General features: G+C 42.9%; 2 protein-coding genes across 6 annotated transcripts in view; one reads left to right on the plus strand and one right to left on the minus strand.

The window, feature by feature from the left end:
• The window catches only part of ttc7a (tetratricopeptide repeat domain 7A), a 29,658-nt gene extending 13,876 nt beyond the window's left edge, over positions 1–15,782 (plus strand). For 4 of the 5 annotated variants that reach the window (XM_028990070.1, XM_028990069.1, XM_028990073.1 and 1 more), the window contains 9 exons: positions 2,429–2,546; positions 4,935–4,992; positions 5,104–5,176; positions 5,454–5,614; positions 8,715–8,831; positions 8,949–9,058; positions 9,178–9,312; positions 10,146–10,348; positions 15,024–15,782. In XM_028990070.1, coding sequence (XP_028845903.1) covers positions 2,429–2,546; positions 4,935–4,992; positions 5,104–5,176; positions 5,454–5,614; positions 8,715–8,831; positions 8,949–9,058; positions 9,178–9,312; positions 10,146–10,348; positions 15,024–15,242 — 1,194 coding nt within the window. In that variant the 3' untranslated portion in view covers positions 15,243–15,782. Of the gene's footprint in view, positions 1–2,428; positions 2,547–4,934; positions 4,993–5,103; positions 5,177–5,453; positions 5,615–8,714; positions 8,832–8,948; positions 9,059–9,177; positions 9,313–10,145; positions 10,349–14,354 lie in introns of all 5 variants that reach the window. The other variant, XM_028990072.1, reaches the window with a different exon arrangement.
• An 8,022-nt stretch (positions 15,783–23,804) lies between these two features.
• Positions 23,805–27,984, minus strand: calm2a (calmodulin 2a (phosphorylase kinase, delta)). The gene is made up of 6 exons (XM_028988754.1): positions 27,857–27,984; positions 27,261–27,291; positions 25,500–25,643; positions 25,159–25,265; positions 24,947–25,082; positions 23,805–24,837 (listed from the first exon to the last, which is right to left on the minus strand). The coding sequence occupies exons 1-6, from the start codon at positions 27,857–27,859 to the stop codon at positions 24,809–24,811; spliced, it is 450 nt and encodes a 149-aa protein (XP_028844587.1). The 5' UTR covers positions 27,860–27,984; the 3' UTR covers positions 23,805–24,808.
• Between the last annotated feature and the right edge of the window lie 6 nt (positions 27,985–27,990).

The following is a 27,990-nucleotide window of genomic DNA, read 5'->3' on the forward strand; positions in this document are numbered from 1 at the left end:
AACTGTAGCTGCAGATGAATGCATATATTTGGATTGGAGATCTCTAAGGAGCTTATATGCATAATTACAATAGGAGGCTATAGGAACCAGGCTGGGCAGCAACTAAAGTATGTGTTTTTGAAGAATGCTCAGTGCTAGGAGCAGTGCTGTTAGTTATAATCTGTAACCCCATTTTACTGAACACAGAAACACACATTCTTCAGAAAAGGAAAGAACTTTTAACGCTTTTACTGTTTTTACATGGGCTCCTGCAGATGTAAAAACTGCTTATTGCTTTTGCAATAATCATGATTTCAAAATCAGGAAAACAAATTGAATTTTACTTTAAATCCAGTAATGTATGTTGCTTGTACACATGTTTTTTTGTCTTTTTACAAACAGGGATTACAAATTAAATAAAATTCAAATTTTATTTGTCACATAAATAGTCATACACAGTATGATATGCAGTGAATTGCTTTCCATTGGAGATTGAAAATATAACACAAACTATAAAACCACAAACTAAAACAATAAGCAGAGCTAAAACAATAAACACTGCATTTATTGATTAATTTTCAGATGATAGTCAGCATTACATAGGACTCTACTAGACTCTTGTCTTTTTTCTGGCATTAATAATGTACTCTTAATATTAATTCAGACAATCACCCATATAATTACTTTATAACAGTGACAACTGTGATACACTAACAGGATACTTTTGTGTCACCTGATCTTCACTGATTTTTTAATCACCTGTCACCTGATTTTTTAATTTGTTCAATAGTGAATGTTATGGAGGCATTTATGGTGAACAGTTGTACAAACTTCTTAAGTGTTAAGCACATCGTGAACAAAATGACCAAATTGTGTCTGGCACCAACTTCATTTAAATGTCCACTACTAATTAGTTATCTGACACAATTGCCCTGGAGAAACTCAGGATTAGGAGGTTTGCTCAGGAACACATCGGTCAAATCTGGTTACAGAGGTAGGTGTTTGTAGGTGTCTGCTAAAGTCAGTAGTCCCCTGTTCAGGAGTGTGTTTGGTGAGAGGTTAATTACTGTGTTGCCAGTGCTTTCACACACTCTTGTGTCTTATGATGCAGCCACTTCACAACAAATGACACATTTAGCATCTGCCTCAGGCCTCCGGCTGCATACCTACTGCAGTGTCCTTCAGATACACACACACCCTGTCCTTTAGCCAAACACACACACTTTGAGCCTGCGATTTACAGTCAAGCATCCACACACTCAATCCACGCCAGCTACGAATGGGGTGTGCCCCAGCAGCAGGGTACACAAAGTCCTTCAGCAAAATACACACTGCCATGACACAATCACAGCTGTCACATACACACAGACCTCAACACACACTGGCAGCCTTCGACACACACTCATAGTCATGCGCACAATGTCCTTCAGCAAACTGCAGCACCTCTCAGTCAACAACTTTCCAGTTTTTCAGCAGACCACACACTGATGTTCAAAAAACAAAGCACTTTCAAACGAGACACTACCACTAGACAGTCTTTATTATATCCTTTACATTTACATTTACATTTACATTTACGGCATTTGGCAGACGCCCTTATCCAGAGCGACTTACAACGTGCTTTCAAGTTACCATCGATGAAGAGATCAATTCCTTTAGCAGTGTTTTAGCTGTAGAGACATGGCTGTCTCTCTCAGTTGTGTTCAGTAGATCGCTATTACAGTGCACACAAGGCAACATGGTGCACACACGCGCACACACACATTGGGCTTCAGTCTCCACAGCAGCCTCCACTTTGGCAGTTAACAGAGGTGTAATTGAAAATAGCTTTGTTTTCAACTAGCTTTCATATATTAACAATAACTCATTAGATTCACTTCACTTGACTCTTGAAAGTTTCATTTATTTTTACATATGTATGTGTTACATATCTTTTCATAGTGTATGTCATCAACAATTTAACTTTTTAACAATTCACTAGCATTATACTCAGAATAACTTTTAATTTACAAACCAATCCCTGACATTAAGACACATGACTGATGCAATACTATGTGTGAAGTTATGTGATCGAGGGTGGGGGTTGAGGTGGCAGCGGCAGGGTTGCCAGGTTTAAGTATTGCAAGAGAGATGTGAAAATGGATGCTGACTAGGTGAAATGGAGGCAAGCAGCTGGCGATTATATTTTAAATATTTAATTTCCCTAATTCGCTGAGCACTTGTAGTGCTTTTAAATATCTGAACATTGCAAGAGCTCACAGGGTCATGGCTGTGTGGAAACAAGGAGAATAAGAACAAAAACCTATAACTGCTGATTTTTTGCAAATAAAAGTTTTTTTATGTATGTATGTGGGAAGGAATTGGGGTTGGGGGGCTTGTTGTGGACACAGGCAGAGGGGACCACCCTTCTGTAGAGAATGAACTCTAATGTGGTGTGTATCTTTGTCAGCTGAAGGAGGCTGAAGCCCTGGCCCAGAGTGTAATTGACATGGATGAGAGGGCAGAGGAAGCCCTTCCCAGGGCGCACCTGGCAATAGGGCTTTGCCTCAGTCTCCGGGCCTCTGATGGTAAGTCTTTACTCAGAGCACACACTATATGTACTGCAATACAATACTGCACAATGCACACCACAGCACTGCTGACATTACAACAGTCAACAATAAACTTATTTACATTTGTAACATTTCCCAGACTTACAATCAGAAGTTACAGGGACAGTCCCCTGGAGCCACTCAGGGTTGTGTCTTGCTCAGGGACACAATGTTAGTTAGTGGAGTTTGACTCTGTTGTCTTCTGGTTCATAAGCATTGCAAATAGTGCTTAAAAGTGCACACACATATAATCAATTATAATTCATTCTTTTATGGCACTGTGGTGGCCTAACAGTTAAGGAAGCAGCCCCTTAATCAGAAGGTTGTAAGCTTGAATCCCAATCCGTCAAGGTGCCACTGAGCAAAGCACACTGCTCCCAGGTGCCATTTATGGCTGCCCACCAAGGGTGATGGGTTAAAAGCAGAGGGCACATTTCATCGTGTTCACCATGTGCTGTGCTGAAGTGTTTCACAATGACAATCAATTCACTTTCACATTTTCAGAATACAGCGCAACACTGCTGACAACATCATGCTACACACACTGCGAGACAGCTTACAATACAGCACTGGAGAAATCAAACACAGCACACAATACACTAAAGCCCTGCTAACAACACAACAGTTTCCATTAGGTCACAGCCAGCTGGATTCCTTAGACTAGCATGCTTTTCATACTTTTATGTATTGCAAAACCAATTTCTATTCACTAACTGCCTGGCTCATGGCTACAGTAACATGAAGAGGGGAACACACCATTACAAAAGAAAATATTTTACTAAATTACTAATAAAAAGAAAAACAGCACAAAGACAAAATGAATGTATGACAGTCAGCAAACTATTTGATCAAAACAAACAACCAAACAGCAGCAGCCATCTTACTGAATACTGAAAACACATCTGCTTTTATTTTCTGGCAATGTACAACGTAGACTGTGCATAGCCACCCACCTGCAGTAAACTGTGATAACTTCCGACCAGGTTGGGGACGGCGGCGGTGTTGTACCATGGAGCAAATCGCTGGGGCAGGAAGGCTGGAGTCCAGGGAGTGTTGACGGGAGAGGGTGTTAGTGTTGTGGTTCTTGCTGCCGGGTTGGTATGTGAGGTTGAAGTTGAAATGTTGGAAGAACTGCGCCCACCTGGTTTGATGAGTGTTGAGTTGTTTGGTATTACGGATGGTGAGAAGGTTTTGGTGGTCTGTCCAGGTGATGTTACTGCTCAGGGCCACTCCTCCAGGGCCCACTTGACTGCCAGCAGTTCACTACTCTATAATGGTGCTGCAGTGGTGAAGTGGTGACACAGTGTGGCACAGTTCGTACATGTTGAACGTGGGAATGTGGGAGGACATCATTGACGATTTGCCGGAACATGCATTGCAGAGGCCGAAAGGGCTTACAAGGCTCTCATAATGAATGTTGTCTTCCACTTGTTGCCTTCTCTGAGCCCCTCAAGGGAAGATGCTGAGGAGGATAAAACATAAGAAGAGGCAGGTGGACGAGGGTGCAAGCAGGTTTGCTGGCAATAGCGGCACCACTGGAGAACGAGGCTGGATGAGCATGGCACTCGACAGACAGCTACTGAACAGTGACAGGTGTTCAAATCCAATGAACAGAAATGTTATGGGTAAACCAATTGCGGAGTGTTCAAAGGAGCTGATGAGTATCGCTTTTGCAATCTACGCACACGATTCAAGCACAACTGAAACGCCCATGCAAACGATAGGGCTTACTTTGAGAGGGAAGCTACAAGCTGAAAAATTCAGTGTCGAGACGCAATGGCGTCATGAGAATCACCTATCACGGTCTTCCCATCCCATTACATGACACCGGCGCAGATAGTCACATGACACATGGAACATTCAACTATTTACATCCTGGTATACATCATAAGCATACTGGTTACTGCCACCACAATGAGTCATGCCAAATGCCAAAAGCTGATCACCAAAATGAAGCACGAGTGGTAATAATCACTTTTATTTCCAGTTTCATTTATTTATATTTGATTTATATTTATTGTTGCTTTCCTGTCATTTAAGTTAAACTTTTCACGGTTGTCATAAATTTAGTTTAACAATATTTTTGTAAATCTGACATTGTGATTTTTCTTTTTTTCTCAAATTTGCACGAATGTCAGAGAACATAAGATCATGAAAATTTGCCTTGAGTAATTGAAAAGTCTTCTTTAGTAAAAATAACCATGATATGAGGACAAGGAGAACATACACTCTCCTTTCCCTGAACCTGAGACAGAAACTAAACAGATCTACAACAATAGTGTAGATTGTAGCTGCTTTTTGAATAATTGTACTTAGCTGGGCACATACACTCATACCATATCTTCCCTTTGTCTCTGATTTCAGCCACTTTGAAAGCTGACAGAGATGATCTCAATCGAAAAGCACTGCAGACCCTTCAGAAGTATGTGTGACATTGTGTGTATTCATGTAGTTCTGCCTTCTGTGGTTTTCAATAAGTGTAAAAGTTCAAAAATGTACACCTTTTTAAAGCAAGTATTTTCTCTACTGTTAGAGCTCACACACTAGACCCTCAGGACCCCCAGATTGCTCTATACCTCTCATTGCAGCTTGCACTCATCCGACAGGTTTGTACAGGCACAGAAACATACACACCACTCATAAACTGTGTTTTTTTGCTTGGGTCCTCACAAAGCTTGTGTGAGTTCAAATGCTAATGTCCAATATTGTATCTATAATATAATAACAAAGAAGTCTTAAAATATATCTTTTGTTCTATTTGTCACGTTGGTCTTCCATAACTCATCTCATTGACATGTTCTACCATATTGGTGCTCATTTTCATGTAGTCCTTTTTGTCTGTGTGTCTGTTGTGTGTGTGTGCATCCTGTGCTGCTCTGTAAGGTGTCGGCAGCAATGGAGCCACTGGAAGCGGCCTTGTCTTTGCGTAGCGATGAGCTCCATTCGCTCCACCTGTTGGCCCTGCTGCTCAGTGCCCAGAAGCACCACCAGCATGCCCTGGACACCATCAACCTCGCTCTCAGCCAGCACCCTGAGAACTTCAAGTGAGAATAAACTCTGTTTGTGTGTGTATGTTCTACACATAACCATAAGGGGTCACTCTTGGCTCCTTAGGTCAAGGACATATATGAATAGAGGAAAAAGAGGGAGACTGGAGAGATGAAACAGGACAAGGGATTTTCTCTGCATTAAAGACATATGCTTCTGGTCCAAGTAACTTGCTTACGTCCAAGTAACTGAGCTACACACATACAAAAGTTTTTTTTTTTCTATTCCGTTCTGTGGAACACCAAGATAAGTGTCTCACAGCCCTGATGCCATGAACACTGCAGTGAAATGCATTTTAAATCAAGGCACTGATGGAACCCTAAGCATCTTTTTTGTCTCTTGTTCAGAATGTAGCATATGCTTGCGTTCTGGTCTTTTGTGACCTGGCACAGGTGCTGCTTCGTCTGCCTACATAATGTCGCCCGTTGCCCTCAACTCTCCAACAAACCCCGATGTGGATCTCACGTTCTTCACATTCCTTAACATGCCAGGACAGCTATGACTTGTTTGTTTAGATTTTATGTAAAATGTTAACTAGATTTTTTTTCTGTTATTGAGACAAAGATACAAAGACAAATGCAGATGAATTGTTCCAGGAAATTAAGACATATTAAATTAAATTGTTTATTAAAGAATAGTTTTCTCTATACTTAACATACTGACTGGAATATATAATTCAGGCCACCCTGTTCCTTTGATAAAGGGTCAGCTCTACATTCATTTAAGCAGAGTGTAGCACGTTCTGCTGATGCAGATTTATCTGTCAGCACTCAAGATATCATTGAAAAGATGACAAAGGGATTATGGTTACAGAAAAGCCACAAATCAGGAACAATTGCTTTGCCAGATGTCTAAACAGAGAAACATTACCAGTTAACATTACCCTTATTTTACCAAACCAAAATAACACATTTTTAGCTTTTTCTGTTAGGAATGAAATATATACAGACAGCAGAATCAGAACTAAACTGAGTGCTTTTTCACTGAAGAGTAAAGATCTATTTAAAAAGTCTTTGTTGTTGCACAGCCACATTGTAGGTTTTTTCTAATGTACTAATCTACCATTTATAGTCTTCAGGCTTTATGCCCACGACCACCAGTCGACACAGATTTCCTAGCCCAGAACAACCTTGAGTAATTTATTGCATAAATAGAAATGGAATTTTCTGTTCCACCTGGTTTCAGCCACACTGATGGTAGAAGGGTTTTGGCCAAATTGAAGTGCAGGTATATAGAAGTTTCATATTTACTCAAGGTAATAAAAAAAAAGCGCACCATTAATACAGTACTGAACACTGATACTTATATGCAGGTTGCATTCATATTTATCAATTTGATTCTGCAAATTGGGCAGAATTGGGCAATTTCCTTATAGTTTTGTTCACCTTTTGGAATGAATGTGGGGTTTCCATGGGGTCAAGGAAATAGAAATGAGAATAATTTTTTGCTCTGATGTGTGAACTCACAACACATAGTATTTATTGTTGCCTCTTCTGCATTAAATTGTATTATTTATATAAAATTTACTGATGTTTAGTGTCTCAGCCAGGGGCAAACAGCCCAGCTGCTGAGCTTCATTTTGCTCTTGTGTTGTGGAGAACATTTCAATCTAGTGGCTGAGTGGACACTCCAGGGCTCTAGTTTGTGTGATAAGGGCTAGATAGAAATAGAAGTTCACACAACTAGGAAAATCTAGCATGATTTACATTACATTTTTACATTTACAGCATTTATCAGACGTCCTTATCCAGAGCGACTTACAATCAGTAGTTACAGGGACAGTCCCCCTGGAGTAACTTAGGGTTAAGTGTCTTGCACAATGGTAGTAAGTGGGATTTGAACCTGGGTCTTCTGGTTCATAGGTGAGTGTGTTAACCACTAGGCTACTACCACATACACTGCTCTGCCTGGAGTGAATAGTATGTTTCAGCGGATGACTTATTATTCTATCTTAATTAATGCAGCGATGACAATTAATAGAATTAATAGAATTTGGTTAAAGAGATGTCTAATGCCATATTAAAGCCTGGAAGAAGCACCATCTCAGTGGTCAAACTGCAGAAAAAAAGAATCACAGCCCTGTTAGTGAAATTAAAAACATTTCCACATGCACTAGGTAACAAGAATCAAAAAAATTGTTTTTTAATAGCTGCGTTGATAAAAAAAGTCAAATGTTAGTGAGGCTTAGCATAATTTTAAATCTGCTAAAAAGAACAAAATTTGGAGGAATGGTTGTGTGGTTTGATGAATCCAGAGTGGGTATCAGGGTAAGAAAGGAAATGTAACAGTAGTGAAAAATCCAACTGAAGTAAGAGGAATGCTAATGTTGTACTATTTCACTTGAATCAGTCTTTTTTATGACTGCTGATTTAAAAACCTCAGATGCTCAAGTGTTTTAGACTACACTTTATTGTATTCCTAGTAGTTTAACTTTAACCTTGGGAAAATTGCTTGTCCTGTTATTACTGCCTCATTGGATATTCATGCTAACAAAGCAAATTTGATTTAGGTGACAAATCAGTCACCACCATTTCCAAGCTAGATTCACACTGACTGAAAACACCAGTAAATATGGGTGAAGGTTATCAGTTTTCAGGCAGTCTTCATGGAACAGATCTAAGATCAGTGTATTACAACATAAAATGTCCTTTTGTCAGAAGTTGTTGTTTTCCTTTGTTATCGTTACACAGGCCAGGCCCAGAGGACCCTGTAAGATTTGGAAATGAGTTGACATTCTGCTATTATGACGAGCAGAGCAGCTTTTAGAGTGTGAAGATGGAGTGCTAAGACACTAATGAGAGATAAGCTTGCATAGCAGCTCAGTCAGGCCCTTTGGCAGACCGATCACAACACAGCCTTCAGCAGCAACCTGTCACTGTCTTCCTTAGATGAAACACAGGGCTCCTGTCCATCAAAGCTACACACACACAAACTGTCAATTGATGTTTTTTTATATGGCTTTCTCGGTGCACTAGATCTCTTTGTGTTTGAGGCCTGTGACTCTCAATGCTGAATTATTAGAAGAGCCTTCAGATGGCAGAGTCCATGTCCTTCAGAGTCCAGAGTCCTGTCACAGCCTGTCCTTCTCCCTCTCAGTCTACTCTTTACTAAGGTGAAGCTGGAGGAGACAGTGTTTGGTCCATCTCAGGCTCTACAAACCTGTGAGGAGATGCTGCACTTGTGGCAGAGTCGCTATGACAACACACGCTCCAGGTCGGTACAGTTACACAGATCAAGTGGTCAAAATTAGTTTGATAAAAAAAATGACCAAAACCCCTTCCTGTCCTGTTATTGCACTGCACAGTGTGTTTCTTTGTGTGTGTGTTGCAGTGAAGCTGATGACACCAGCAGTATCCCCCCTGCAGAGTCTGGGCAGCTGAGCCAAAAGCAGCCCAGTGGCCCTCATCTCATCCTGCCAGACTTCCAAGAGACAGAGACAGGTGAGGCTGGCTGTGTTTCTAAGCAACATGTTACTGAGACCTGTATCATTTATTTGTGCTCTAAAAGGAATGTGCATTGCTTTACATTTCTCAGCTACTGTGTGTGTGTGTGTGTTTAGGTTCACAGAGCGCTCCCTCTCTGGCTGTGTCCCGATTGGAACAGGCCATGTCAGAAGTCTCTGCCATCAGCTCCGCCCACAGACAAGGCCCCACCTACATCTGGACAACCCTGGAACGTATTTGGCTTCAAGCAGGTGACTGACTGCTGTCCCAAATGATTCTTGCTAGTGTATGTTCATGAATAGGATAAGATTATTAACAACCTATAAGAATGGAGACCAATCAATTCTTCTACTACTGTTCTCCTCTGATACAGCATACAGTGGCTGTCCCAGATTAGATTTGCTTTTCATACTGCTAAAAGGAGGTCTACACACAATTGTAGACAAGAATTTATGGCCAGCTCTGGCTTGGACATATCATTTTAAATTATTTTACATATCAAAAGTGTGAAAAATGAGTGTGCCTATTCTGTTTCACAATATGTGACAAATTAGTGTATGTTTAGTTTTTGCATTATGTATACAGGGATGTCTGATCAGACAAATTTTCCCCATGAATGCTTTGTGTTCAGAATAGACATGCACAAAAATCTTCAGGTGATGACTATAATTTCAGATTTTTCATGTGTACAACTGAGGCTGTATGCAGCACCAGCAATGCCCTTATTTAGGCAAGAGTGTGACTTCTTCCATGCTCTGTGTTCTGGCCCACTGTGTTTGTCCAAATGCATAAACCAACACATACACATTCATGCCCATCGGGTTGTGGATGGATTGTGCAATTATGATTAGGATTTGTGAGAACACGTGTTTCTGTACATTTGTGTGTGTGTGTGTGTGTGTGTGTGTGTAATTATGTACTGATTATGTTTGTAGTTATGGATGCTGCTTGTGTGTGATTTCTGTTCATTGTAAATGAAATTTTGTAAAAAAGAGTGTAAATATTTATGCATAAATTACATACTTTGATGTTTATAAGTGAATATCCTGCACTGACTGTGTGAATGTGTATGTGTGTCGTGCAGGTGAACTGTTCATGGCTCAGGGCCGTCTGAAGGAAGCACAGTTCTGTGTGCAGGAGGCGGGGTTGCTCTTCCCCTCCTCCCACTCGGTCCTGCTGCTCCGGGGCCGTCTGGCTGAGCTCCGGGGGAACCTGGCGGAGGCCAAGAGTCTCTACGACGAGGCTCTGGCCATCAACCCGCGTGGGCACCACATCCTCCTGCACCTGGTCAGTGCTGGAATACACACACACACACACACATACATATACACAAAGATAAGGCTGATGAGGTGCGATGCGGGACCTCTGTAGTGAGTAGTGATGTTTATGGTCATTTGATGACTGAGATACTGAGTCATTTGATTTGTATCTACAGTACTCAGATCTGACAGTCAGGACTTAGTGTGGGTTTCTGGAAGGGTGAATTTTGTGGAATGTAGAACACACTAAATGGGAATGGACATGCAGAAAAGAGGAGACATTGGCCATCTGGGGCTGTGACATTCAGTGATGCTGCACATCTCTGTGTGAGGGATTGGATGTAGACTTCAGTAATAATACACTCGAGGTGATGTTATACAGTGATATACTGAAGTAGCAGACATGAAGCCAGAGGCTAGGTTTTGTAGATTAGGACACCAGTATTTGTTTGTGACAATAACTTGCTGAGAAATTCCACATCATATTCAGCTGTTCCTAAGCAACCTCATTTATCAGAAGTCTGTCATACTGTTGTAATGACATATTCATCCAAGATTTCAAAGTACCGCATCAAAATAAACTTAAGGATCATGACACATTGCCGGTGCAACGTGTGAGATTCGAGCAGAGTTTCTCTCACTCATACATTCAGGATGATTGGCAGGAAATGCAATATCATGTCAGACAGACTTACTCTAAGGTAAGCTGCAGGACAGCTGCTCAGCATGCTAACAGGTAGTGATGGCCATATTATTTTTTATTTGAGGTTTATGAATGTGGCTTATTTCCATGTAGCTTCAATCCTCATTACGGATGTAATAATGCACTGAAGAACCGGTATATAAATCTTAATAAACATGTGACACTGGAAAAATTATAAAAAAATCTTTTAGCAAAGCCGTAATCAAGCTTCACTGCCACCTTGCACTGGGCTGGGTACGAGTGCATCGAGGGGCCTGGTCTCTCAATCACAGCGGCACAGAAAAAGTGCACGAAAGGCAGAAATGTCCAATGTGGGAAATATGGACGTTGTGGTGAGGGAAGCTCGACCGCCACCCCGTATCATGTGTTTTGCCCACATGTTAAAACTAGCCACTCAAGCAGGTTTGACTCCAGCTACATATGCAAGACTTCATTTTATTTATGTTAAGACTAACATAAAGCAACAATCATAAATTTACTGCAGTTCATTCTGTTTAAAACCCTTTTTTTTTTTAATGATGCCCATGAATTAGGGTAAAAACCATGAATTGTATCAAATTGCAAGTTGAGTCCTCATTGAGTCCTCATTGTCTGTTATTATTCAGTTTTATTCATAACTATTAATAAATGCAGCATTTATGTGTCCCAGTTTATCCAGTATGAACAGCCCCCCTTTCAGCTGGACAAGAACACCATGGTGAATCAGGGTTCCAGCTCTGTAGTACCAGATGTTACTTTATGGAGAACCAGGTTTCAAGCTCTGTAGTACTAGATGTTACTTTATGGAGAACCGAGGTCCCAGCTTTGTTGCTTTATGGAGACCTGGTATTCCAGCTCTGATGTACCAGTTGTCTTTTTATGGAGACCCGGGTCCCAGCTCTGTAGTACCAGATGTTGCTTTATGGAGAACCGGGGTCCCAGCTCTGTAGTACCAGAGGTAAGTTAATGGAGACCTGGTGTTCCAGAGCTGTAGTACTATCTTAACGGTGGAGTGGGAATATTCCTTCGTGTGATGGTTCTCTGATAAACAGTATAGTTTGTGTAAGCGCATGATGTGTGTGTGGGCCTTCCTTGGGTAGGTTTTGGGGTGGAATTCGGGGACCTTTGTGGACTCTGGAGCTGATATTCAGCCAGAACACGGGAGGCACTTGAGTCGGTCACAATTTTTTTCCCTCTCTCACTCATAAATACATGCATCATCTCTCTCTTCCTCCTTTTCACACAGATGTATGCACTTGCACTCCTTCACATCCCCCCATCTGGCACATGCACACTATACACTGGCACTCACCTCACATCCGTCTGTGCACACACTCTCACTCATACAAATCCCTCAGCTGCACACACACTGGATGCTTAACTCTCTGCTATGCTGTGCTACTGACACAGGCCGTAAGCTTGCTCTGAGTCTCTCTCTCCCTCTCTCCGCACGGGGGTGGCTGGGAGCTGATTAGATAATGCAAATGCATTATTTATAACTCTCTTCTTCCCTCGTTTTATGGGATTGCCTAGCAACCATAGAAACACATTCCACTGAGCAACAATTACGATAATGAGGGAGAGATAAAGCTGCCTGACTGTTGGCTGTATATGTGTGTGTTTTTGCATGGGTTTTAAATGGTGTGTTGCTACAGGATTGGTCCTCCCTGTGTTGGACTAGAGTTCTAAAGTCCAGATACATGCATTTCTTTTTGGATATCTAATGTGTCTCTATTTTTCACACCAACCATTCTGCTTCCCTGTGTACACTGTAGAATTTTGTAGATTTACAGATCTGTATGTCAAAGCCAAAGTTATCTGTTTGCTACATACATGGATACAGTGACACTGTATAAAGTGCCGTCAAAGTCCCACTAAGGTCCACTTGATCAAGTTACCGTCCCCACACACTGCTCCCTGGGTGCCTTCCACTAAGGGTGATGGTTAAATGGAGAGGACACATTTTGTTGTGCCATCGTGTGCTGTGCTTGCATTGTGCATCACAATGACAAAAACAATCACTTCAGTAATGCTATTTCTGTAAATATTGGTTCCACCTGGTCCTCTGCTCAAATTTGCACAGGCATTTCTGCACATTACAACTCTACACTTCACCAAAATTTCATCCCACTTCAGTCAACATGCTCCAGTCTAAAAGTGGGACAAATCATCTGCATCTACACAACTGTCACATTTGATCCTAAAGAAAAGTGTCCTTTGTAGATTTGTTTACTCACTGAAACAGTTTCACCACTTGTTCTGTTATTTATAGATACACTGTCCTGATCAGTCACCAGCAACAAGCGTACAGTTGCCGATATTGGGACTATAACAGTATTAATAAAGTGAAGTGATTGTCATTGTGATATGGAGCAGCACAACACACGGTGCACACAGTGAAATGTGTCCTCTGCATTTAATCCATCAGTGGGCAGCCACGACAGGTGCCCGGGGAGCAGTGTGTGGGGATGGTGCTGTGCTCAGTGTGGCCTCAGTGGCACCATGGCAGATCAGGATCGGCAACCTTCTGATTATGGGGCCACTTCCTTAACCGCTAGGCCACCACTGACCCCAAATCTTGGTAATTGGAAATATTGGAAATTGGAGAGAGCCTTTAAATAAAAACTCACATTACACTTACACTTGTGTCGATTTTTGTTGATATGGTTGTGTGAAATTCTAGAGTAAAATATCTGCTACAAAATCATGTGAAATATAGACAAGTCTTGTAGTACTCCAGTTTGGCCTTGGACACATTACGTCCCCATCTTGAATCACTCTGACAACCATCTGACATAAAATTCAATAAATGGCAACCATCTAGCATTTACTGTAATGGATTGATGTCGTATGAGCTCGGGTTATTTTGACGTTTATGATAGATTCTGATGGTAAATATAATAGAATAATAGTCTGTATGAACAGAATGGATGCCTAATGCAAGGTTGCAATATCCAATGTACCAATAAAATAAACATGAATATTGACACCGGTTCACTGTTAGGGGCTCTGGTTTGTATTTATGTTAATGGATTTAAACATAATCACAACAGTGGGAGGAGCCCCTGCATCCCACTACAGTCCGCCAGCACAATGGTACTTTTAGTCAGCCACCGTGCAAAACACTGGCATGACAGTACACAAGGTCTCAGATGTCTTCATCACTGCCAAAACGTTATCGTTTAAATACCCCTCTCACCTTTACTAGACACGCCCACTACATTAACTATTTGAGTAGAAGACATGCAGCCGCAGTGCTACTGAACTGTCCTGCAGGAATGTGAGATTGCGGGCGTCCCCAACCCTGTGCCTGCTGAACACTGATTAAATATTTTCATGTTTGCTTCATCAGGATCCAAAATGCACGAGGCAGGTTGGAGGCGCAGTTGGTTGGACTGAAAACAGGAACAGGACTGGCAGCCCCTAGCTGTAGACTCTGCATGTAGCAACACTCTGACATGTTAACGGTGGATGTCACGCAGAACACTGACCTGTTATCGATATTTCTTCTATGCATCTGTACACATAGCTCCATCTCTTTGCTTTCTGTGAGAGACAGGGAGAATAAAGGACCACTTTGTGTTGAAGTGGCCTATGTTTGAGTGTGTGTGTGGGGGGTGACATCCAGGTGATTTGTTAAGCACTGTTAATCCACTGTAAACCCACTGTGACATGAGGACGGGCGTGTAACAGTCATATTAGAGCGGCTGGGACTGGGGTGACACACTCACACATAAACACGTGTTTGTAAATGGAGCCTCGGAGTCTGTAAACTGTACATGTATTTATGCATAACTGGTTGCATTTACATTTATCCAGTGTGCCTTACAAACAGTAGTTAAAGGGACAGTCCCCCTGGAGACCGTCAGGGTTAAGTGTCTTGCTCAGGGACACAATGGTAGTAATTGGGGCTTGAACCTGGGACACTGTGGCCTTCTGGTTTATAGGTGAGTGTCTAATCCACAAGGCAACTACCACCCCACATGCATGTGTGCACTTGTGTGTTTTATGTGTGTCTTAGGGGAAGCTGCTGGTGCATATGGGTCGTGTGGCTCTGGGCGAGAAGTTTCTGAGAGACGCGCTGCAGGCACAGAGCACGGCCCACGAGGCCTGGAGTGGCCTGGGGGAGGCGCTACAGAACCACGGCTGCAGCCAGGCACAAAACTGCTTCCTCACTGCACTGGAGCTGGAGTCCAGCTGTCCCATCAGGCCCTTCACCGTCATCCCCCGAGAGCTGTGAGCAGAGGGGGAGCTTTACACACTGTCACACACACACACACACACACACACACACACACACACACACTATATATGTATTCATTCAGGCAAACTGTGCAAATACAGCACACACACAAATATATGTGTGTTTTAGCTCTATACACTATGCAAACACATACACACATTGCATGTATACAGAACACAGTGAGAATTCACCCAGTCCCATGCAAACATGACTGTATACAGAACAAATGCATATGCACAATATGCACAAATTGACTGTGTAAACACATGCAGTCTGCTGCCTTTGTGTGTTTGACCTGCATAGAAAAAAAGCCGAGATCTCTGAATGCTGACAAAAGTATGTAATTAGAGCATGGCATTTCTCCTCTTTGTTCCACACACGCACACACACAAATGGCAGTGATGCACTCATATATCTTCTTCTCAGGGATCCTGCCGATGCTGCTTATCTTTCTCAGTCCTGATGTATTTGAATGGATGCTGGTCTATACACTACATCTGCATACGTTGTACATCTGCATGAAGATAAAGCTTTAAAAAAAAAAAACTGTGTCTCGTTTGTGTTTAATCTTGTCCACCCGTCTCCTGAAACCGAAATCTTATATAACATCTGCAGCATGGATCCGCAGCTCCAGATCCCATCGCTTTCTTCCAGCAGATGTATCCTGGTTGCCTAGCAGCCATGCCTTGTTTGACTGCTGGGGAAGGCTGGGAGATTTAAAGGCTGCAGTGGTGCTTAGGGCTTGCCCATACAAGAGAACACCACAACAATGTGTGTGCGTGTGTGTGTGTCCATGCACGTTTGAGTGTTTTACACTGGGTGTGTTTGAGCTGCCTATTAAGCTGATAAGTCTTCGCTGCAATTTTCTTTGCTGTTATATAAGCATTGTAAGATTGTTCCTGTATGCATATTTATTAGTCAGAAAGCTTATGCAGTATCTCGATGCTCCCTCTTCATCTCCTCTCTCTCCTCCTCCCCCTCATCTTGTTCTGTATCTATTAATATCATTTTGCTCAGTTCTCTGCCAACTCCTCCTCACTCTTCCATTCTCTGTTCTTACATGTGTGTGGACTGATGTACATCACAGCTAATATTATCAGTGTGTGTGAGTGTATGTTTTTGTGTTGTAGCACACCCTCACGCACACACACACACACACACACAGTGATTGATGTACTTGCTTGTCGTCGAGGGTCGTGACAGGGCCGGTAAATGGAGTCAGATTAATGAATGGGGAGGCTGCCACCGTTCTTCTCTGTGCCATCAGCTGATCAGCATGGAAGCTGCACCGTTCATCACCTCTGCCCTCCTGAGTAATTAGCCAGCGTTCTTCGGATACTGACCAGCCCTGACTGTTGCTACGACAGAGGAGATGTGGGAAGTCCGGACGGATTTTAAGCTTTCATTCGTATTGGGTTTTGAGTGGAGAATGGGATGCATGAGATGATATTCCTCTTCATACTGGAGTAATATAGGGTTCAGCATGTTGCTAAGAGTGGGACTACAACAAATTGGTTAGCTGTTTAATAGCTGTCAAAGGTCTCCTGACAAACATAAAGTGCACTGTTCAATCCTACAATATGCGGTTGGTTAATTATGCATTCTAAACTCTATTTTACATTCACAAAATTACACACACTATTCGTTTATCAAGGTTGACCATATCTCCTTAAAAATAACTTCTGTTGGAATGATTTTTAAAGTAATTAGTTGTCACACCCAGTGCACACAGTGAAATGCACACAGTCCTCTGCTTTAACCCATCACCCTTAGTGCGGCTTGGGATTGGTACTGGCAACTTTCTGATTATGGGTCCGCTTCCTTACCCGCTATGCCACCACTGCCTAAGGGTCCGAATTACTCAACACAAGCACATCAGATCCTGCGACTACTACCAACCTACACCTTATCAAGTCAGAGTGACATTCCACTAAACCCACTCATCACTCGGTCCCCACCCCGCCCCATCTATTAAAAGGGGGTGCTGATTGGAACGGGGTGTTTCATTAATAATTTTATTATTAGTGGTGGTGTAGTTATTAATTGCTAAGAAAAGAAAATATTTGATACATGGCACAGGCAATTCAATAAAATCATTTGGAGAGAGATGTGAGAACATGTCTGTCATCCTTTAATATGACACAGACTACTTGTTCTGAACAGGTGTTGTCAGTGAGCAGGCTGTAAAGGTAAAGGATACGAACACTCAGCGTTGATAAACCCGTCTTAATTATCTGGGCAACGTTCTCTAACAGCAGTCAAGTTGTCATTGTTTGAGTGAATTTATTATAACATTAAAACAGAAGATGACGTACATTGCTCTTGAAGTGATGCTCAGAGCATCATTGTTGATGATGTTTTTGAAAGATAGTAGCAATATAACGCGAAGAATTCCATTATACCGTATTAATAATGCTTGTGTTGCATTTTACCCAGATACAATACTGCTGTTTTCTGATTGGATATTATGTAGGATCTTAGTTTTTTTTTTGATTGGCTGGAGCTGACAGGCTTCATAGTCTACTGCTATGCTACTGCAGTCTGTGAAATATTGGGCACTAGGGCATCTTGGCCTACTAATTACTTTTTTTTCTGCATGAGAAATACAATGTGTAGCAGGAGTGTGTGAAAATGACTAGAAAGAGAGACATTGGCCTTGTAAGTCCATATGTAGGACCTTCACCCTGACGGATAAATGTGGTATCCGCAAAGTTTCTTCAGTGTACGTTGGGTAAGACTGGGTAGCTAGTCAGTTCCTCTCCGACCCAGCAGACACCCTTGAAGCAATGTGCAGGCCAGTCTGAGACTGAAAGCAGCTCTTGCGTGCGAGCGATTTGGACGTACAGAGCCACATCTCTGGTTTCCAGGTGAGGCTGTCCAGTTCAGGTGTCCAGACTGAGTTTCATCCACAGCACCAGCAGAGTGATTGATAGGGTTGTTTTGACAGGTAGAAGGAAAAGAGGGGGTACAAAACCGGAATAATTCAGTCATTCATAACAAAATGGGTAAGAATGTGACAATGAGACTAAATATTATAGATTTTTGGTTAATATTTCACCGGAGCCTGGTTTTAATTAGCCTGTTTACAGTGTGTGGTACACTGACCTTGACCTGGCTAATGATGTGCAGCCAATAATTTAGCCGGCTTATTTGAGATGGATATTTGAGATTGCTTCACCTGAGGCTGAACTATAAGCGTGACGGCTGAGCTGTGCAGATAATTTTCAGAGCTGTTATCACATATGGTTCATCTTTCTTCATCTCAGTAACAATAGGGGTGCTTAGATAATCACTTTTTAAAGTCATTTGTCTCTCTCTCTCTCTCTCTGTCTTTTTTTAATATAAACTCAGTGGAAGGTGACTGCTTTGCTGAAGTGCATCTACGCAGCCCTGCCCAGTACAGGAAGCCTCACACGTAAAACTCAATATTGTGTTGGGCCCATTTCTGGGTCAACACTGAACCCTTGTCTGCCAACAGAGGTCTACTCAAGCTCATAAATATTTCACATGTCATTTAATAGACCTGTAATGTCCATCAACAGCATATTGTAGTAACACGAGCCGCGCTCACTCACACTGTACCCTGCGTTTTCTTCGCTCCGCGACTATGGGCTACATGACCCTGTCTGAAAGGCCAAATGTGATTCCCCCATGACGCCCCTGGGCCCACTCTTTCACTAGAGACTCTAGGGTTTCACACTGATCCAGCATCAGCCCTTATCAGATGTTTCCTTTCCTTGCACCTTTTCTTGATTCAGAACATGCATAAAAACGGACATCAAGTTCCTAATTAGCAACCTGGGATGATTGGCGTCCTAGCAATACTTTTTCTTCAGTATTGTGCATTCAGTATTGAACTACGGCACAATTTAAAATCTAGTATTACTCCCATTCTGTTTCATACATTCCTGCATACATCCTTCACTGCTGCCACTAATCTATTGCATGCTCAATAGCATCTCTCTACTTTTGGCCTTTTGTGCTGGCTGATTAATTCCGTTTTTTTGCTACGAGGGATACAGAGTTGATGCTAGGTCACAGTACAGTTATCCCAGTGAGTGTGTGTGTGTGTGTGTGTGTGTGTGTGTGTGTGTGTGTGTGTGTGTGAGTGACAGATTCAGACTAGCGTGCATTTGATGCAAGCTCTGCAGGGATGGAGATGGGTGTTAAGTGCTTGCAGCAGCGGGTTGCATATGTCAGGGTTCTGGCCATTGTTATGAGGGCCGGCAGGCTCTGGGGATTAAACAGGGAGGGGGGTGTGGCAGTAAAATGACCCCCCATGGCTAAAGGATCTGATTCTGAAAAGTCATCATAAAAAATAGCCTTGTTTTTATGAGCCTGCATCTGAATTCTACAGGCCTGGCTTTTTACATAATCAAAATAGCCGGGGATTACGGTGTGTTGGTAAATTGCAGTGTTGGTGCAATATTGGGGTTAGAGTGGGATTATGCTGGTCCAACATTTAAAATGATGAATTTTTTTTTTGGGGTGGGATACCTGGACAGGTCAAAGAGAAAGAAATCTTCTAAAGAACCGCAGTCATCTGTTAAGGGCACAAGTGGTGCAAAGAGTGAGCAAGATCATGCATAGCCTCTCTAAATTAATGTTAATAGTTTTATTCTTGTAATATATTGGTACATTACATAATAATATATTTTTTTAAATCCTCAATGGAGAGGGAAGTGATAGTAATTTCTTAAACAATACAGAAATTTATCCACCCATTTCATAACCCAGACAGGTCGACAGGGAAGCTGCAGAAATATTCTGCCACAATGCAGGCAAGTGTGTGTGTGTGTGTGTGGTTTCCCTGACCAGCACATTCACAGACTGTGGCACACAAACATGGGAGAGAAAATGCTGCATAGGTGGATCCACTGCCAGCATTAATAGTTACAACAGCAGCAAAGTCACACTCTCCTTACACAAAACATACAGAGTGTACGGTTCATCTTCCTCCGACACTCGGATGAAGAAAATCCTGAGAAAGAGTTATAGACACATATAAAGACTTCATGTCCAATGTTATAGTGAATGGCCCACGTCAGCAGGAATGCTGTCTCCCTTGTTTGAGAATGGACATGGTGAAAACAGCTGTTTCATTGTGTGACACTGACCTCTTTGTTGGTGATGAATGAGCACTGGGAGAATGTGGGGGAAACACAAAGCAGCGAGTCTTTGACGGATGACTTAACCACATTCAGCGCTCGACATACCAGAGACAGCAGTGAGCAACGTCAGGCCAGAGAGTCGGAGGGGACGGGAAATGTACAGCAGCGTGTTCTGAGTGTATTTGTGCTGTCTGGACCAATGGTTTTCCAGGCAAATGAATGTCCCCATGAATTGAATTGCCGTGGTTTACAAGTCATGGTGTACAGCACATTACAGCATTACTGGGATTTTTGCTAGTAGGTAGACAGTGCTGCCCAGACTTCATGGTAGAGGTGTGTGTGGGGACGGTGGGAGACGGTGTGGGATTTTATAATCAGTTTTTACAATCCTAATACTGCGTATGCACAGCACAGAAGGGTGGAGGGAGAGCAGATGGTGTTCCAGGACATGAATTTTAGAAAGACTGCTTAGATTGAATGGATCAATTGCTCGTTGATTTTGAAAATTCAGATAAAAAAAGGGAATGAACAAATCAATCAGATAACCAGTTATTGAACCAGAACCCTGAGTGCTGGCACTAGGCGGTTTTTATGGTTTCTTACTCACAAGGAAGTGTTCGCAAGACTTGAACAAGTGTCTTAAGTGACAGACAGAAGCAGAGTGAAAGCCGCTAATGCTGCACTGCGAGTGCCATACACGCGGTTTGCTGTCATTACATGCCATTTGATTCCGTGGGCAGGTTCACTCAATCTGTTTGGCCCGGTCTGCGTCCCTCGGGGCAATGTCATACGCCACAGGCGTTAATGTGACTGCTATTCACACACGGATTAAAAAAAGACTCCATGGTGTCCTGCACTGACCCCACGGTTGTAACCCACTCGTCCTCGTGTCCCCTGCCATCATGCAGCTAGCTGGATGCCAGACTCTGGCCACCTAGACAGATTTCTGGTCTTAATGTGGTGCAGTTTAATGCGTTAGCGGCATAGAGGCCATTTCTTAGGGGAAAAAGCCGGAAACACTGCTAAATGACACCCATTAGACCATTAGAATAAGAGTCACGTTTCACCAGAAGCCAAGCCGCTTGGCTGTAATTTAAATTCTTAAATACAGGGAAACTAAGTGAGCCACCATGAAATAATCATGTGATTTGTTTCACTTATTAACCTTTTGACAGCAACGCATGTCTTACAGCTTTTTTTCTACAGAGTGATGAGCAAACAAAGCCGCTGAATTCGCCTAATGGCACCCTGGGGTCGGCTTCACACCTTTCGCTGCTACTCAGATGTCCATCGGCTATGGAGACTCGAGCCATACTCAGACGCATACACACAAACACTACAATGGCAATGGAGGAGGAGCCAGGAAGGCAGGAAGACTTTCTACCCTATCATCCTCATTTACCATTACAAAAGACTTTAGTAACAGAAGATGATGTACTTGTATCGAGATATTCTGTAGCCACGCTGATCAGATTGAAACCGGAACCCCACAAGGAGAAAGGTGATGCACAGCAAAGCCAAATGAAACATCACATGCCTGCAAGTGGAGAAGAGGCGTGAGGAAAGAGGAAGAAAGGGTCAATAGAATGGAAATTCTGCAAGAAGAGGTGGAAATTTAGGTTCTTTGGTTCACTGCAATAAGAAAAATAAGCAGAGCTCCAAAACCCAGTCTTAATTATCTACGTGTAAGGTTGGCTGTGGGCATACCCCCGAAAATATGATTCTTTAAGAAAAACCCAATACACAAACAAATGTGACCCGTTAAAGTAAGTGTTGTCAGGTACTCTAGAAGACTCTGTCCTGAGCTGATGACGTTTCATGTCCAGCTTGAGTGTGGACCACATCTTCAGACAGAGCTGTTGCGGTGCTCAGCATGCCTCTCAGACAGAACACTCCATAGTTCCCATAGGCCCAAAAGCAAAAGACTGTTCTGGGACTAGGCTGTGTCCTCCTGCTTTCTCTCTCTTACAGACCACAACCCCATTACTTCAGGGACACTGTCCACTGTCTTCAGGATCTGTAGTCGGACTTCACCCAGCTACACACACGTGACAGCCCCAGTGTTGCACATTGACCCAGGCAAGTATTCTGACATTGGGGCCTGCTGACTGGGACCATTGGTCCCAATGACATTTCTCACAAACTGTTCAGCAATCTCCTCAGGAAAGACCAACACCTTAATTCATGAAATGAAATTTATGATTCCTGTCGAAACGGCAATTTTTCCTCCAAACTCTTACCATACCTCATTCAGGAAACTGGCCTTGTGGAAGTCTTTCAGCTGAATCTATGAAACTGCTTCAGGACATTGTCTTGAAAGCATCCATCGGTTTGGCAGCATCAAGTGTGAATAAGTGAGGCTTTATATATAAGTGGTGACATTAACCATTCAGTCCATCGACTGGAATATTTAGGGCCATTGTTTGTCTGTCTCTCATTTCCCCTTGACAACTTCACTGTCCCCCTTGTCCTTGGAGGGGTAAACCTGTTTTTTTTTTTAGATGACCATAATAAGCCAGTAATAAAGGAGTCTCCCATTGCTCTGAAGATCTTTATTAATAGAGCGGTTCTTCGTCTAAACTCACAAATGCCAAATAACCACTCTGGTCTGGACACAATCTCATGAAATATAAAGAAAGGCTCATTCCCACATTTAGGGACCTTTTTTGTTATTCCCACATGGACCAAAAGACTTTCGTCAAGCTTATCTGGGTCAATCTGATCAGCCTTTCACTTTTGCTGAAACTACAGGCGACACACAGTCAACCTGCTACGGCCTCTCAAATGCAAGCTAGGCATAATGTCAGGAGTTGTTGCTAGGTTACCTAAAAGTGAAATCACACTAAACTAAAAGGTAACCGTTCTTAAATATTTCCAGAATAGATTTCTTTATGTTTCTATTTACATGCCAATCTGATATTTCTGATATGATGTTGCATCTTTAATTAATATTTAATTCTCTACAATTAGGTTTCAAAGTAAACTACATTTTAAAAGGATGGACAGTACAGCCCATAATAGGCTACAATTGCCAATATGTCTGCCACAAGACAGATTTTGTGATGACATTTCCCTCTCCACATATGACACACTAAGTAATAAAACACACGAATCTGTGCCATTTTGTTTTGAATAATGTCTCCTCTAACTGGATTCCTGATGATTTACTTGCTCTGCCTTGTGCCAGTAACCTTATTTGGAAAGACAATCACAGCCCTGAGTAGAGTGCTGCAGTCCCAGGGTGCTCTTTGAAAGCATTAATGGGGGTGATGGCTTTGGCAACTTCTGAGCTGAAGTGAACTTTGAAAGGTCTCCTTACAAACAGACAAGACTAACATGCAAATTGGAGCAGGACTCAGACCATGACCCAGTAAATAGTCACTGTAGGGAAGAAAAAAAAAAATCAAAATCTGGCAACACATTTAAGGCATAGTCATTGCAACAGTACTGGTAATTAAAGTTATTTAATGAGGGTATGTAATTTCTTTTTATATCCTACCAAATTCTCTGATAATATTAACAAATTCATTCAAATCAGCCATACAAGATTGAAGTTACACTTTTATCCCCCCATACATCATTATACCACAACTTGAGGGGGGAGGGGAATAAAATCAAAAGAAATCAAATGCACACAAATGCCAACATAACTGATGGTACTGCAACTTTTTTTTTTTTTTAAGTCTGGTCAATCAAACCAGCGTTGAAACGCATGCAATGACATACATAAATATTTTAAGTCATTTAAATCATTAATATAAAGAAAATTCAGTCTGGGTAAATTGTAAATTTTATTGGAAAACAAAAATATACAACTTGGAATGGATTATTTCAGGCATGACTATGCCGTAAGCTATTTTAAAAAAAAAAATGAGTGAATTAAAACATTAAAAAGCATAGTAAGATTCAAACAAGTTCTCTGGTATAGAAGAGCAGATACAAAAAGAGTTTCTGTACGAGTACCTAGGAGATACACCCGTGTCTTTTCCCCCTCCTTTTTTATTTTTGCAGTTAGTGCAATGCTGAGAATTTTCCATACTGTATATACTTTTTGTCCATAATCCATGATCCACAGAGTTACTCCTCTACATCGTTTCCATGCCAACAGTGTTGCCAAGGAACAACCAGCTGACAAGTCTCCAATCTTGCCACACAGCGGGGGGGTCCAAACAGTCATGACGGGCAGTTCTTCGAGTGTCACCACCCCCTTCGCCAGGACAAGCACCCGCTTGCACAAGTGCTCAGTCGCTCCGTCGAAAAACACGATGACAGTAAAAGAAAGGGACATGAGGACTGTTATCCTATGCAGTTTACATGCATTTCCTTTGGACAGCCAGGTAGGGTGGGGAGAGGGACTTAACAGTTTACAGATAAATTGAACTAAAAAAAAAAAAAAAAAAAAAAAAAAAAAGGCAAATTATTTATAGAAGAGAGAGCATCTGTACAAGGCCTTCACTTCGCCGTCATCATCTGTACAAATTCTGCAGAGATGGACAGACAATAAAAAAAATTAAATCAGTTGGCTGCACCTTTTAAGAGCAGAATATAAAAATAAAGAATTTAATTAGCCTGGATGGTATAAAAGCGTACCTTCATAGTTGACCTGACCGTCACCATCAATATCTGCCTCTCTAATCATCTCATCCACCTCCTCATCTGTCAGCTTCTCCCCCAGGTTCGTCATCACGTGACGCAGCTCGGCAGCACTGATGTAGCCATTACCATCCTGCCAGAAACACACACACACGAAAAATGATTCCCAAAACACTTTCATAGGTAGAGTCCACGAGGTCAGGACTTACCTTGTCAAACACACGAAATGCTTCTCTAATCTCCTCCTCGCTGTCAGTATCTTTCATCTTTCTCGCCATCATGGTGAGGAACTCAGGGAAGTCTATCGTCCCATTCCCTGCAGGGGTTGAAGAACGAAGAATGAGATCAAATAAAACCTGGATTCTGCCTCAGTCCCGTTGCGGGGCTCCCCACGTGGCTCAAGAACGGCCACATACTGGCTTAATCTCCGGTGTGTGCATGTGTGTATGACTGTTCCTCCAGCGTCTGTCACGCAGTGTCTCTGCTTAAAGTCTTATGTATAAAACCAGTAACATACAAATGTGTGTGTTTGTGTGTGCTAGATGCGCACCATCAGCGTCCACCTCGTTGATCATGTCCTGCAGCTCAGCCTCTGTTGGGTTCTGGCCCAGGGAACGCATCACCGTTCCCAGCTCTTTAGTGGTGATCGTGCCATCACCATCCTTGTCAAAGAGTGAGAAAGCCTCTTTGAATTCTGGGGGAGAAACGATGACATTAAATTCTAGTTGAGAAGTACGTTGAACGCGAACAGGTCTGAACCAGACACCTATTAGGAGCCTCCATTTATACGTTACTAGAGCTACCCTTGGAATTCACCAGAATAAAAGAAAAGTTTATTTATCAGGTTCAGGTTATGACCGTAATAAAACCATGTCCTTATTGACAACGTATGGATGGGTGGTTGTCATATGTTATTAAGGGGAACCAGATTTAATATGGACCTCAATATGGCCATTGATTTAAACAATTCAGATTAAATCTGAGAGCGGACAGCTATAAAAAGTCCCATATCGACTCGCCGTTCCAGTCAACAGTGCTGAAAAACCAGATGAAGGCGAAGGGAGTCACAGCAAACGAGCATGGCGGCAGCGCAGGGCCAACAGCAGCGAGCACAGGCGGAACCAGGTGCCGGCGCGAATGACAACGGTTGCTAGGCGCGCCGCCAAATGACCTTTAACAGTATAGTGCAGGCGGCTGTGGCGTGTGGCAGCTTGCCGGCCACGTGAACTCGGTGGCGTGGCGTGATTGGTCCTACATATGCACTTCCTGTGTGTATTCCTATATCCTCACTACTAACTCTACATCGAGAGTGTTTCAAAACGCTCAAAATACGGTCCAGACCTTAAGCCAGGGAACACCGGGGAAAAACACACAGAGAGATTTCTATGACTCCACCTTCCTGAGATACACAACGCCCCAGTGATTTCCGGTGTTCCCTTGGAAACGTCACCACCATCATCCCTGTGGAGACCCACGCCTTATTTTGGTGACCTCACTGTAGGCTTAGGGGAGCCACAACTGACTTCACACGGTCCCAGCCGGTTTACGGTCACACCCAGGACGCGGTTCAGACAAACAATTTGTGAGGTTTCCCAGCAACAGGAGCAAGAGCCACTTGGCGTTGTGCACTCAGGAGCGTCTTCCAGGGCTGGGCCTAATGGCCACGTCACCGTCACACTTTGCCCATTTTAGTCTTATGCAACTCAATTGCGGGAGAAAACGCCATTCTTGTTCATAATCAAACGAAATAAATCAGGAACCATCTACAACACCAGAAGCTGTAATAGTCTCAGCAGACCTCAATCTACCACACAATATTACCAAGCATAAAACCCGTTATCAGGAAACGCAAATAAAAGTGCAGTCTGTAAGCATGCTCGGCAACGAGGAGGAAGTTCAGGCCCCTTCAAGCAACAGTGCGAAATAACGACTGCTGACCAAGCGGGACAGAGACGTGGACACACCCATGGTGGAGAGACCCAACGTGGCACCACTTTCAGGAAGGTGAGGGGATGGGGTGGGGTGGCTGGGGTGATAATGGCATTAAAATGCATAAATACTCTTGGGTAAAGTGGTCCACGGGTGACTTGAAGGAGAGGAGGAAAGCAGTGGCCATTACAACACAGAGTCCATTCATTCCGGCGTCCCGCTCACTCGCGTCCTAAGGAAAGCCTTAAAAGGCAAAAATATAAATCCAGCCAAACAGAGGGTGGAGTGGGAGGAGGGAGGAGGCAGGAGGGCGGGAGGAATCCACACCTCCGGCCATGTGCCAGAGATACGGCGGGACAAGGGGAGGAAAAATGGATCTTACCGGCGATCTGTTCTTCTGTCAGCTGGTCCGCCTGAGACGGAGAGAGGAAAAGAAATAAAACGTCACTCGATCCGCATTTATCATTACAACATCCCAGGGGAGACGAAGTCGAAATTTTAATTGAATTTATTTCCGGTATGGTATCGTACAGAATTGCGAGCACGCATGGTGCTGCACGGGAGTTCTGGTTAAAAATATAAAACACCCTGTAATGCGCCACCAGCCTCCTCCGCCGGACACGCATACAAATGCGAAAATGCAAAATGTGCGCGTCTGCGCGGCGACAGCAGCACCGCCGCTGCAGCGGGGACAGGATGCAGCAGGCGACATGGGGCGACAGTTATTCCCCCATGAGCGGCTGCCCAGCGAAATAGGTGCCACGACGCCATCCCTCGCCAAAATGACACCGAAACTGTGGTCATTGCAGATAAATAGCCTCGTGGTCTGAACATCAAGTCCCGAGACTTTCGGGTCTCGAATGCTGCCCGAGTCATTAAACATGCGACAGAATTCCATAACACTTATCTAATTCTACGGAAAACTTCAGAGTCGGAAAAAGTTTTTTTAAAGAAATGTAAAAAAAATGGCCCACTCACCATCACTGTATTGAGGAATAGCCCACGCCTAACCGTTCCACAGGTCCGACACACAGGATGCGATCAAACTGCGCCTGGCGCGCCTTTAATGGCTGGCCGCAAACCCCGCCCCTACTACATATCCTTCCGCACTC

This window comes from Denticeps clupeoides, chromosome 8 (genome assembly GCF_900700375.1).
Source record: "Denticeps clupeoides chromosome 8, fDenClu1.1, whole genome shotgun sequence".
In the NCBI taxonomy this organism is placed as follows: Eukaryota; Metazoa; Chordata; class Actinopteri; order Clupeiformes; family Denticipitidae; genus Denticeps; species Denticeps clupeoides.